The sequence below is a fragment of the Centropristis striata genome, chromosome 11 (genome assembly GCF_030273125.1).
Source record: "Centropristis striata isolate RG_2023a ecotype Rhode Island chromosome 11, C.striata_1.0, whole genome shotgun sequence".
In the NCBI taxonomy this organism is placed as follows: Eukaryota; Metazoa; Chordata; class Actinopteri; order Perciformes; family Serranidae; genus Centropristis; species Centropristis striata.
The window spans coordinates 32,206,873-32,220,499 of record NC_081527.1 but is presented as its reverse complement, the minus strand read 5'-3'; the positions used below and the strand labels follow the sequence as shown (position 1 = coordinate 32,220,499).

The 13,627-nt window shown below is 38.4% G+C and overlaps 1 protein-coding gene across 2 annotated transcripts in view; it reads right to left on the bottom strand.

The window, feature by feature from the left end:
• Window positions 1-13,627, bottom strand: part of LOC131979926 (guanine nucleotide-binding protein G(olf) subunit alpha) — a 56,879-nt gene that overhangs the window by 31,534 nt on the left and 11,718 nt on the right. Inside the window, exons 1-4 of one of the 2 annotated variants that reach the window (XM_059344003.1) lie at window positions 8,568-9,320; window positions 8,246-8,318; window positions 7,431-7,485; window positions 7,144-7,263 (exon numbers count right to left, since the gene is read on the bottom strand). In XM_059344003.1, coding sequence (XP_059199986.1) covers window positions 7,144-7,263; window positions 7,431-7,485; window positions 8,246-8,318; window positions 8,568-8,706 — 387 coding nt within the window. In that variant the 5' untranslated portion in view covers window positions 8,707-9,320. Of the gene's footprint in view, window positions 1-7,143; window positions 7,264-7,430; window positions 7,486-8,245; window positions 8,319-8,567; window positions 9,321-13,627 lie in introns of those variants that run through there. The other variant, XM_059344002.1, reaches the window with a different exon arrangement.

Sequence of the window (13,627 nt, the reverse complement as noted above, 5' to 3'; positions counted from 1 at the left end):
TCCTGAGTACATTTGCTGGGTCATATCAGTGCACAATGCACACAGAAAAGGTCTATTTTCATTCCAGCTTCAAAATTCACTATTTTGTTTGTCTGTGTCATATTGGTAATCAGTGAATTTTTTCCCCCCTCAAACTTCAGTTTTGCCATTAGTCTCAAAAATAACATACCAGCCGGGCTCCTAATTTTACAGCTTCTTACATATTGCCTTTCTAAGGAAAAAAAGTCACATCAAACTTAAAAGTAATAGCCTTCTCATCAAGCCATAAAAGCATAATTGTAGGCTACTCTATCAAAAGAATTTGAATGCAGCACTTCATCAAGAATCTGCAAAAGTAAAAGTAGAAATATTATATTTCCAAAAGGAAAATTGCAAGAAAAAGCTATTTGCAGCAGCAGAGGAAGGTGATTTGAGTTCTCATCTACTTCCTCAATACAGAATTGAATTTAAGCTCATGACTTTCTGGTCACAAGCTCTCTCTCTCCCTCTTTCTCCCTCTCTCTCTTTCTCTCTCTGAACTGTAAGCTAAAGCAACAAAAGGTGGTACACTTAGATGGCATAACTTGATCAAATTCAGACAACAATACAGAAACTGTTAACTACATCTCCTTAAATATACAGATCTAACATATCTACTCCTGTTATGTAAACTCCATCAATAAGCACGATGCTGTAAGTGACGATACTTGTCTCAGTGGGAGCATTATGATTGGAACTCATCTTATCAATGACTTTGAGACATTTCTCAGGACTCTCTGTATGCCCTAAACAAAGATGATTGGGCTAATATCCCTTGTCGCCTCCTGTGCACATGTCTTTCAGATGGGCTCCTCCTCTAGCCTGGAACCACCACATGACTCTCTGCACTCAGCACTGGCTCTGCGCTCTGACTGGGGAGAGGGTGAAAGTAGCCCCGAACCAGAGCGAGCGAGGGAGAAGGAGCCTGATAAATGATCACATGCTCCGGGAGATCTCCTCTCGGCAGATCCGGTGATTAAGTTCAACATGGAGGAAATCCACTGATCCAGTCCGCAGAAGTCACACAGAAAGAGACGTTAATATTTGTTTGTTTTTTTTTTGTTACAGATAAATACTGGCTCATACTTCAGACAAGAATAACCTAAACACTGATGATATCATGATAGGGGTGTTTCAGTGCATTATACTAAAGTAGGATATGATGTTTTTAATTTTACAACCAAGTTTTGCATTTACCTGCTACACCAAGAAAACAGGGCCATATTTGCTTTCTTTCTGTATTTGCTTCCACTTCTGTTACAGTCAAACTTTAACATAATAACTCTAGTATCAATAAGATTCAACAGTGCTGATTACATTCCTCTGCGTTTAGTTCTGCAGGTCTCAACACATTTTTTTTAAAACAGCAGATGTCTTGAAAACCCAAAGAAGGGCCCGAAAAAGCTAGCAAGCGATGGGACTGGATGGAGGGAGGACGAAGGGGTAGAGGGTGGAAGGGGCAGAGAGAGGGGGGAAAAAGCAGAGTTTGGTCCTCAGGGCTCTTTTCCACAGAGGCGTGTGACACTGGGCCTTTGAATAAATGCAGTGTGTGCTGCAGTGCCCTACAGAGGAACTGATAACACAGAAAGAGACCAGGAGGGAATTTGCTTTAACACAAGCTTTTTTAACTCTTCCCAGTCCACTTCCACTCCCCCTCCATCACCAGCCATGAGATGCTGATTCTCTGGTGGCTCTGCTCGGGCCAATTCTCAGCTCAGCCTTAATGTTAATCAAGTTGTGTGTGTGATGTAATATTTCACTTGAATCATATAGGTCAGGCTGACACAGGGAACAAAACGGCCTAAATCTGATTCGACTTAGCAAAACAAAGTTGTGGAGCAAATGGCTTGCATCTTCCATCGCGAGGGGACACTAGAATTCCTCTGGGTAAAGTTTTAAAGAGGCCTTACAGCAAAATGTACAGCCACTAATCTCAAATCCCTCCATACATAGCCAGGCAGACAATCAGCCAGCGCCTCAGTAAACCATCAACACCACATTTATTGGATTTGAATAGAAAATCTGTGTTAGATAACAGTCACCCAGCACAGAGAGAGACCTGACTTTCATGGGTTACTCAGTTAAAAAGGAGTAGAGACAAATTTAGCTTTAAAAAAAAAAAGGTAGCGAAAGCAAAGGAAAGAGGGAACGACTGTTTGAGACTGTTCATCTTTCATAACACGGTCCCGAAAAACGGAGCAGCCCTTCGTGCCGCCCTTTGCCCTAAATCACGAAAACTCAGGTATTCACTTAGAGGAAGAACCGATTTATAGGACAGAAGCTGTTCATGATAAGGAAAACACCAAGAAGCTGACAAAATTCTGCTGTGTAGAGGTGTTACCCTATGTCGCTGTGGTGAAGAACAAAAGCAGCAGAAAGCAGGTCACGTTTCATCATAGAAAATCATATTTATGCCTGTAAACTGAAATCAGGCAACATTAAATAAAGATTAGCCACGGTGTAAAATTTAAAACCATTCAAGTAATTTTGCACTCTGATGAAAAAATAGATCAGCTCAACAATGGGTAGGGCTGAATATAATATGAAGCTCACCTTACACAACAGGCTGTAATTTATACCTTGAATAAAAAACCTAAAGCTCAAGAACAAACTTTTGTGGGCCCAATCCCTTTCCTTTTGTTGAGGGTGTACATAAATACCATTAACAGGTCTCATATGCTACTTTATGGTTACAGTGACCTGCTTGTTTTTAAATGGACTGGATTACATGTAGGCTTTAACATGTCTGACGGAGAGAAAGGTACATGGTGTAAAAACAGGGGCTCATTTGAATTTGCTCCACTCCAGTGGCCGGACACTGTCGGGTGTGTGGCATTTGTTTCCATTTGCATAGATGACCGTTTGTGTCAGGCTTTCTTTTCCATGGGCTTACTGTTATCCCAAGCTATTGCAGGGAAAGACTTTTTTTTTTAAAAAAGGATACTTTGATGAAAAAGAGTACAGGCCAGTAAAACTAAGCATGGGAATTTACATATAGGACAATGGGAAAAGGTTGTCTTATAAGTCTAAAAATGCTCTACAATCTGATTTCCAACCCAAGACTGCACGGATAAAACAGAAAATAAAATAAACTGGTGCCCAAACTGTATCTATTACAGTACTGTCTTCAGCAACGAACCAACCATGTGACTATGCGAGAAATACCCTGATGTCAGGTAAAGCAATATTTAGTAGTTTTAAGGAATGTACTGGTGCAGCGACAGGTCTGTGACAAAATCACAGATAAAGGTTCAAACTGTTTCAGTATACTTGGATAGCTACATGACGCAACCTTAAACGCTCTGAGCATTAAAAATAAAACACATCTTCTTTGTAGCATCCATGTTGTTTCCACATTAAAAGCTCATGAACACACTGAAGAACAACTTCCCAACTCAGAAAATGGGAACATCGGAGGAGCATGTGAATGCACCGTAACACTTTCAGGCCATCCCTTAATCACATAGAAAAGACACCAACTTCTCCACCAACAGCACCTTCAAAAGACCATGATTCAATGCAGCCATAGTTGTGTTGCTTGTCACCTTCCCAACTGACTAACCAGACACAGTACACCACAACATTTTCCTTGACTGGAATAATCTAAACAATGCTAGCACGTCAAATTACAATGCACAATTAAATGTTATCCAACCTGAGAAACAACACTAGTGTTTCAAACACCACTGCAAAAACCAACAAATGTTCACAAGACATGAGAGTCCAGCCCTCATGAAAGACGGTAGAGAAAACAGCAGAGACGCCTACTTCATGCGTACAAGGGTATTTTGTTAAAGCATTGTCGTAAAGAAATCTCCATCCAAATGAAAACGCAAAAGAACAATCGTAGCACTGTCAAAAGCTGCCAAATCAACAGGTGCTAATGTAACCATAACTCATGTTAATCATGCAAACAAGAAGAAAAAAAGATTTGGGCCAATCAGAAGCCTGTGAAAACTGTTTCTGGAAGGCTGACGGCAGTGATAGCGCATTGATCTCTCCACAGTGCATTACGACACCCGTGTTCCTCAATGTCATAAAAGAGTAACGGTAAATCTATGTGTAAACATGTAAAAAGTCCTGTTAGCAGCTAGCACTATTATGAAAACGTGCACCATTGAACAAAATGTTGCCTTTTGTGATGCCTCATAAAGCAGGTGCAGAGCCAATTAAATCTGTTTTTCTAGTCTACACATGAACACTGAAAACAAAGTTCCTGAACATCTTAACCCTGGAAGGAGAAAACACATGTGCACGGACATAAGGTCATCCATAGAAAATGCTACATTTAAAACAACAATGTGCATGTTGACTAGGCCTACGATTTTAGCCTATAATATACCAAAATAAATCAAGGCTTTATCTGCTTCAGGGTGCCTGAAGTATAGAGACGCTTTGATTAAATCGATTTCCGAAAAATAGCCACTAAAAGCACGCTTCTTGACTTATCTGCATTGTCACTACTATACAGTTGTTAACCATTTTAATCATATGTAAAGATTTTCATATTGTCCCAGTAAGGTACGTCATATCATCAGACAAGATAATTTAATGTGCGATTATTGTATTTTAAAAATTAGCACCAAAATGAGTAGCTGAATCACTGATTAGTCAATTGAGGGGAAAATATTTGATCAGCGATTAATAGTTCAAGCAATTTTTCATGTCAGAAATTGTATGTCAGAAATGACAACACATTTAAAGATAGCACTTTCTCACAATTTTCTGTCATACTACAGAGAAAATTATTCAAATTGGGAAAAGAAATGGCAGATTATGTGATAATAAAAAATAATCTTCAGTTGCTGCCCTAATGAAACTTTTAAAATGTCCAAACCAAAGCTCGCACCATCACTCCCTGCACCTATACATACACAGCAAGTCATTCAAGGAAATGGAGGAAGTCAAAGGTTATTGTTAACTTCTCCTTCTTCTTTGCATCCACAGCAATAATGTATCACAAAATAACCACTATATCTGATTGAAGAGCACTGAACAATAAAGGTTTGTTTTATCAAGAGAGAGTTTCCCTTTAAGATAAATTAACTTGGTTCACCATGACATCATCTCTCCAAAAGTTTCCAGGTCAAACATACTTCCACATTTCACAACGGCGCCAACAGGTGAAAGCCACAGGTTACTGATTGGCTGTGTTCCTCTGCTGCTGTATTGGATATCATGCCTGGTGGCACTGAGTGACAATGTAGTGGTGACACTGACGGCACAAGTGAAGCCTGAGACTGATGACAAGCACAGACACTCCAAACAGAGCCATGTTGTTCCCTTTGGCCTGGCCGGGCCTGGGAACTCAACGCCGGCTCTCCCCATGGCCCCAGCCCTCACACAACACAACATCACAGCAGCACACACTACGGCTGCCCTGTTAACACTCTCACTGTGGGCCCTGTCAGGAAATTAACACCCAAATCCTTTTCAAAGGATGTTTCTTGTGATGTAGCATTAAATAAAGTAGCTGAGAGAGAAGCTGGAAATGCTAAAATGTAAAGCAGCAATTCAAAAACATTTCCCCTTTAAAAAGGACAATGGCGTAAAGTGATGGTTTGGACCTGAGCGACTAAAAAAGTCCCAGCGAGTACCCCGTCCATAAGGCCTTGATTTTACCTCGATTTTCAGGCCTTGTTGGAAGTCATATGCCTTAATGAGGCTAAGAGATAAAACACACATGCGAAACAATTCCTCTTAACCTTGCTCATAAGATAAAGAACTTCATACAGTTTTAGTACAGCTTTTTAAGAGTGAAATCCAAGCCATTTTCAAGCATTTTAATTTTTTGTATGTTTTGATAATGATTATTTTATGCTTGCAAACAAGATTTATTAGCTAGCTATTAGCTAGCTTGGCTTGGAGACACCAGAAGACAACAAACAAATATTGCGTTGGGATATGTTATAAGTGATTGTGTTGCTGAAACATCAGATTATGTTGATTTAAACGATTGTTGATTAACCATACTTTTTAAAATTAGACATTTTCTAATCTTTCAAGACTTTGTACAAACTCAAGTGGAGTTGCAACTAACAATTATATTCATTACCAATTCTACAATAGTGGAAATTTTCACAATCAGGATTTTTTAAGGCCACAGCTGTTGCCAACCAAGAGACCAAAACTTAAAGATACTCCAATGATATAAAACAAAGATCTGTGGCAAAATTGCACAGTAGAGAAGCCGGAAATTGGGAATCTGGTATAAAAATAGATGCCGATTATTGTCCTGTCGATGGACAAATCAACTTAAAGTTTCAGCTCTAAAAACAAGCTTTTGTTTAATAAAAAAAAACAACAACAGTTGACATGTTTAAAAATGCTCAGTACTTCATCCTACCCATGATATGAATAGGAATTCTAGTCAATTCCGATACAACAATAGCAAAAGTGCAGATCAATACACCAAAAGGAGACTAACCTTGTACTTGAATCACACATAATCGCATGTTAATACTTTCATTTAGTTTCCATTGGAGCCCAAAGTGTATCAACAACATAAACAATAAAATCAGACATCCATGAGTCCATCTACAGCCTGGTCATTTCTGTTTTGCGGTGCTGCACAGCCAGTGTCACACAAGGAACACTTTCAAAATTATGTAAAACATTATCTACATTTCCAACACATGACCCTCGTGCTCTTGAATGGCTGATCACACACTCAAGTGAATCCCATGTCCCTAAACTTGCATTCAAATCCACATACAGTTCATCTGCTCCGGCTACGAACGGGGAACCAAACCTTTAACAAGGTCTTGAATCAACTAACTGTTGATTTCATACAAGTTAGCTGACATTTCCATTCATAACTTGATAACTCACGAGGGAAAAACAATGCCCTTAGCTATGGATTGGTCTGAAAACAAAACACCAGGTCATAAAAAAAGTTAATTAAAGAAGAAAGACAATATTAGGTCTGTCTTAGCAAAATTACATCTGACATCCCTGAGCTATATCAGCAAGAGCTACATTGTTGGCCATAAAAACAGCAAACTGTCTTATCACATACAATCCAACACCCACATAATCACAAATACACATTAAGAGGGACAAAAAAAGCACATATGTACCCTCGCACATAATTACATCTGCTCACAAACTTTAGGAACATCTTACCTGTGAGTAGTCAAAGTCGGAGAGGGGTGCTATGCTTTTGATGTATTCGATTCTGAATTGGTCCTCTGGGTTGGCTAGCGGGACTGGGGGTATTAAAGTGCTCATCGCAGACACTATAGTCTACAAGGCAGAAGTTGTTTGGGGAAAAAAACAGACAAAAAACAAGCATTAAGCAGGATAAATACAGGAAAAAAATCTGATCGTAAGCCAGTGTAATAATAATCAGTAAAATGGGATTGCAGTGGGTGTAACAACAGAGACATTGAGCGCATTCAGATGAAACTCACCACTATGGCATCCTTCACGTTTTTCCGAATATCTTGGATTTTCTGTTTCTTTTCTCTGCATGGGGACAGAATAGACGTGTGGGGCAGCGGTTACGAAAACATCAACCAGAGCAGACCACAAAAGATTTATCAACAAGGCGGTTATGAGTAACATAGGGGTTACAGCCAGGTAAGACTGTTTTCTAAGTACAATAGTGCATACGGTACAGGTATCGAGGCTGGGAGTATGCACCAGGTAACAGGTTCAAAAGTGAAGGCATATGATGTGTGTAGGTCATTTATTTATCTTTAAAATGCTAAATAATGCCTCCTATCCTCTAATAACCCTGGATAAATACTTTAATTTACACATACAAAAGATTTTCATACAGTTACAGGACTCTTGACATGTACTAGGCCTGTTTAAAATAGACCACTGGTAAGATCAATGCCATGCAAGGCCTTGCAGCAAAACAAATCATCAATAGGCCTGTGTCGATCACAACCTTTCACCCTCTCACATGAAACAGGAAACTGTGAATTATTTGGCATCTGTGTGACACTGAGATCATCACATATGTATGATAACTGTACATGTACACGAAAAAGAAGGAAAAGGGAGAGAGAGGGAGAGGGAGAGGAGGGGGAGATATTAGCTGCTTTGCATGGGATACTGGGCCCAACAGGCGCTGCAGTGCCTGAGGAAAATCCATTCACAGGCTATATTCTGGCCTCGACAGTGTTATTCATTAGGAGGGAAGCCGTACGAATAAGCATTAATATGATTTTTGAGGCGTTAATGTAGCTATTTAATAAGTGTATTGAATAGCACTCACTCCGCGTTGAAGCCGTTGACGTGTAGGATCCTCATCTGCTTCACAATGGTGCTTTTTCCGGACTCTCCCGCACCTTCGAAACCAAAAAATACATGAAATTATCACCAAAACGAACACGAAAGGGGACATCCAGGTTAGCGTGAAAACCATAAATGTTTTGGAAACGAAGCCAGTTAATTGTAGGCTCTGTGGAGCCTCGCTTCCATCAATATCCACCCCCATGACATATTATTGCAAGCGCTGTCAAATGGGGCTACGTGTTCGCTAAACGAAAGGGATTAGCTTACATTTCAGATAGCCATCACATATAAACCAGCCTTACCCAGTAATAAGAGCCTGTGTGTGGCTTTATACGCTTGTCTTTCCTTCTGCAGCTGTCTTTCTATCTTTTTATTAGCCTCTCGTTGTGCCTTTTCGTCGATGCGTTGATCTTCAGTCTTGCTGTTGCCCAAACAACCCATCTTCCGTCGCCCTAACCCTTCCTTGTGGAATCGTAAAAAAAATATAAAATAACACCCGGGATGATTTTGTGGTTTTAGAAATAACACAGGAATGAGTCTGCTGTAAAATAAAAAAGGAAAAAAGACAAAATCTGTGCGAGGCTTCTCCGTCGGAGGGAGGAATATGTTCCCCCGTTACAATTCCGCTTCAGCCGCAGCCAACCGTCATCCAAACCGTCTGTTAGTGGACAAACCAACGGAGAATAACGGCTCGCTTCAACGGACAAATATCAAAAATACATATAAATAAGAGGAGAGAGAGAGGGCTTTCAATTCCTGGGAATCCAGTCAACTGTTCCTATCGCGTCTCCAACCCCTCTCTTCTCTCAGTATTTTTTTTCTATCTGAATTTCTATCAGTATTTCTGTCTCTTTAACTCAGCACTGCCTCTCTCTGTGGCACCAGGAAGTAACCGTGGACCGTGGAGGTGGAAAACAAACCCGCGTTAAACTGTAACATTAACAACCCGCACTGATATAGCATTTTATAACTTGCGAGGAAAACGGAGAGGAGAACCATTCCCGATTTAGTCCGTCGCTATCCTGCTATCAAACTAATCGGCAAAGGGGTGGAAACCCGGACGCCTCTCTGTGCTGGTTTACAGAGGGGCTGGGTCTCTGCTTCTTCAGTGAGGTGGCCCTGACCCAAACTGGCAACCCGTTTACACTGTCTGTGTAGGCTTTACCTATCTCTGTGCTCTACAGGCCTGGGGGCCATCATTGTAGTCCTGAGAGAAAGAGAACTACTACTCAGGCCTTTTACCAAAGTAAAAGCACAGACGTATGAGCAACGAAATAAAAGTAAGTATCAAAAGGTCTACAAGTCCGCGGTGGAAGAAGTACTCCGTTTTGTTTTGTTTTTATTTAAGTATAAGTATCAATACGACAGTTAAAGTACACAAGCATTGTCAAATAAATGAAGTATTATAAGTAAAAGTGCTAATTTTGCAAAACAAACCCCTGCCAGAAGTGTATATACTTTATTGATAAAAAAAATATTATAGTGTTGGACAATTTTTGAGGTACTTTCTCAAGTTAAACTACACAAAAAATAACTTAAAAGTACAAAATGGCTCCTTTCAGAGGTTTATACTGTTTTGTGATGAAAAGTAAATAACTGTGCATGTATTCAAGTGATGTACTTAAGTACAACTTTGAGATAGTTCAATGAGTTCAATTTTTTAACCTAAACTTAAAGTATTATAAGTAAATGTACTGATATTGCAAAATGGCCCCTTTCAGAGGTTTATGTACTGTATTACATACCTAAGTGCCGTTAGTCAAGTAATGTACTTCAGTACAAATTTGAGGTACTTGTACTTTATACACAACAGTTTAGAGTACTCATTTTGCAGAATGGCCCCTTTTTAGAGGTTTAAAATGTATTTGTGGTGGAAAGTAACAAAGTATACACTGCAGGCCCGCCACTATCACAGGATGAGGTCTACTAGTACAGAGGTTTATACTGTATTATTATACATATTATATCGTGGCTGGAAAGTAACTTAGTGCATTTACTCAAGTATTGGTTGAGTACAGTTCTTAAGGTACTTGTACTTTATACATTACAGGCCTGAGCTTTTATGGTAAAAGTACTCACTGTGCAAAATGGCCTCTTTTTAGAAACTGTATTTGTGGTGGAAAGTAACCAAGTGCATTACTCAAGTACTTAAATGTACAATGTACTTAAGTACTATTTTGAAGTACTTCTACTTTATAAACTGCAGGCCTGGGGGCCATCAGAGAATAAGGACGAGCCTAATAATACATGTGGAGGAAGATTTACTCAAAAGTAAAAAATAAATAGTTAAAACATTTACTTAAAGTAATAGTAAAAGTACAGAAGTATAGGCAACAAACTAAACTCAAAGTATTCTCAGTAATTGAACTTATATCACCAAATTTCCCCTAAAAAGTATTTTTATAGCTATTATACAGTATTGGACAGTAATTAAGTAATGTACTTAAGTACAATTTTGAAGTACTTCTACTTTATACACTGCATGTCTGTCAGCCATCAGAGAATATGGTGTACTAGCAGTGGAGGAAGTACTTCAAACAGTAAAAGTACATTAGTATAAGCAACAAAATTAAAGTACTCATTATGCAAAAGTACCTTTTTTTACTGTATTATTATACATATTACACTGTATTGGACAGTAACTTAGTGTATTGACTCAAGCATTATACTTAAGTACAATTTTGACTATTGTATAATTTTGGTACTTATGCTTTATACATTACAGGCCTGGGCCATCATGGTAAAAGTACTCACTGTGCAAAATGGCCCCTTTCACAGGTTTATACTGTATTATTATGCATATTACACAATGAGAGAAAATAATACCCTCATTTACTAAGTACTGCACAATTTTGAGGTATTAATACATTACAGGCCTGGGGGCCATCTTTGTAGTCCTTAAGAGAATGAAGGCCTCTAGTACATTGTGGAGGAAGTACTCAGATCATTTACTAAAATGAATTTACAGTACCAAAAGTACTCATTGTGCAAAATGGCCACTTTCAGAGATTTATATACGGTGTTATTTCACATATAGAGGCACTTATACTTTGTACATTACAGGCCTGGGGGTTAGTATGCATTAGTATTTTCAACAAAATGAACTTAAAGTATCAAAAGTACTCTTTGTGCAAAAGGCCCCTTTCAGAGGTTTATTCTGTATTATGGTGGTTGAAAGTAACTAAGAGCATTTACTCTAGTACTCACTGTACATATTTTGCTTGTAACAGAGTTCTACACTGGGATATTATCCCCTACTGCAGTAAAGACAGTACATTAACAAAATATTTCACCAAAAGTGAGTCTATATAAGTATCTTTAACAGTCATGAAAGTATACCAGTGATTCCCAACATGTGGGTCAGGACCCTTCTGAAGGGTCACAAAATAATTCACAATATTAGAAAAGAGAAAGCACATATTACCAATAGTTTATTTACTTATAGGTTTTTCTAATCTTTTCTTTTTTTTCTTAGATAATGTTACCTCTTCAGTCCTTTAAAAATGATTAAAAAAACAAACAATCTGAGAAGGAAGAAGTGCTGGTCATAACTTGTTGACATATATAAACAGTGACAATAGGTGGCTGGTAGACATCAGACACAAGCCAACAGGGCTTGTTATAGATTATGCCTCATGCAAACCCTTAACAAAAAATTGATTCAATCTTTTATCTGCTTATGTACCCTTGAGCAAAACAAGAGAGCCCCACAAAACTGCACTGGCTAGAAACATATACTTTCTGAAATCAACCTAAATATCATAGCAAAATTATAGGTTATATACAGAATGTCATCTAACTGTAAAATTGTAGTGATAACATAGAAACTAAAAGGCCATTTTCTCAATATGAGTTTTTTTTAACATTTATGCACCAACCTTTCCAGTTTAATGCCTTTCTATATTCTGATTTTTTTTAATATATACATATATGTTTTTTTCATATATTATGCATAGCCTGATCTTAGAACTAAACATATGGCAGTATTTTCTGATTTATTAAGTGATAAAACCTTAGACTCTAACATGTCAAAATGAAACAAGAATTTAGAACCTGGCTTCATCCAGTGTTTAGATGTCTTTTCTGGATGCAAATGAGCACATATTAAATAAGATAATGCCTTGTTTACATATTTAAACATACCATTTCAGATAACTTGTAATACAAAAAATAATTATCTTATTGTAAATTAGCAACTGGGAAAGTTTGCTGGTGAAGTTAAATGTTTAACTCTATTCACCTGCAGAGTCTTAAAAACAATGAATGTTAATGACAATTGATCATCTCCATATATCTAAACAAAACAAAACAAAACAAAAGGTCATGCACTCTGCAACAACTACACTCCTGCAGTGCAAGTCATGCTTTTGCCAATAAGGAGGAAACTGTCCGTGTTGTGAGCATTGTCTGACATTTATGTTTAGCTTGCTGTGGCTTCCTCTAAACTAGGCCAACATGGGGTGTGGGTTTGTACAGGTTTGACTTTACAGTAACCAACACTGCACTTTACATGTACACCACTATTGTGTCATTCGCAGGCAGCAGCAGCAGGCATATTTTCATTATGAATGTCTCTGTCAGAGTGTGAGAGAGACAGAGAATGAAGTCTTTTTCATTTAAACTTGGTAGGCCGGCCTTAGCATCGAGCTACAGCCAGGCGAACGTAGAATAATACACTGTTGCATTCAGGTCAGAAAACATTACAAATGTGCTGTATTTTATGCTTATATTACACATTCTCACAGATAAGTCAAAGGAACAAGGCAGCCATGAATGATAATTTGTGTAACATGTAACAAGGAGTGTGCTGTTATTGTCTCCATTATTCAAACACAATGCAAATACTAGTTTTATTTAGGGAAATTAGTGCAACAAAGTTGTGTGGCATGCAAATCTCAACTGAAAGCCTCATTTCACCTATAGTGGTGTGAAAATATCACAACCAACGACCCACCCTCGTAAAAAAAAAGAGGGGGGAAAAAAATCCAGTCTCCCCACCTCAGAAAGCAAGGTCAAAACAAGTGACTGGCCCACATCACTCTCTAGTGGTTAGAGGCAGCACCGCATACACTGTCAGCTCCCTCTCAACATGCACAGTCAGGCTTTGTTGCATAAATTATTGTCTTTTTTAGGGAGAAATGTCTGATATTTATGTTTACAGGGGTTTGCTTAGCTTATAAAAGTAAAATTCAAGCACTTTCAAGGTACCTAAACCAACAGTTTCCAGACCTTCTTAGCTTTTATCATCACATTTACTATAACTGTAACTGTAAATGCAATCATGAAAAATAAAGTTTCTAGAATTTATTTACACTCACAGCAACCATGTATATTGTCACTTTGCAGCTGGCAGTGGTGGAAT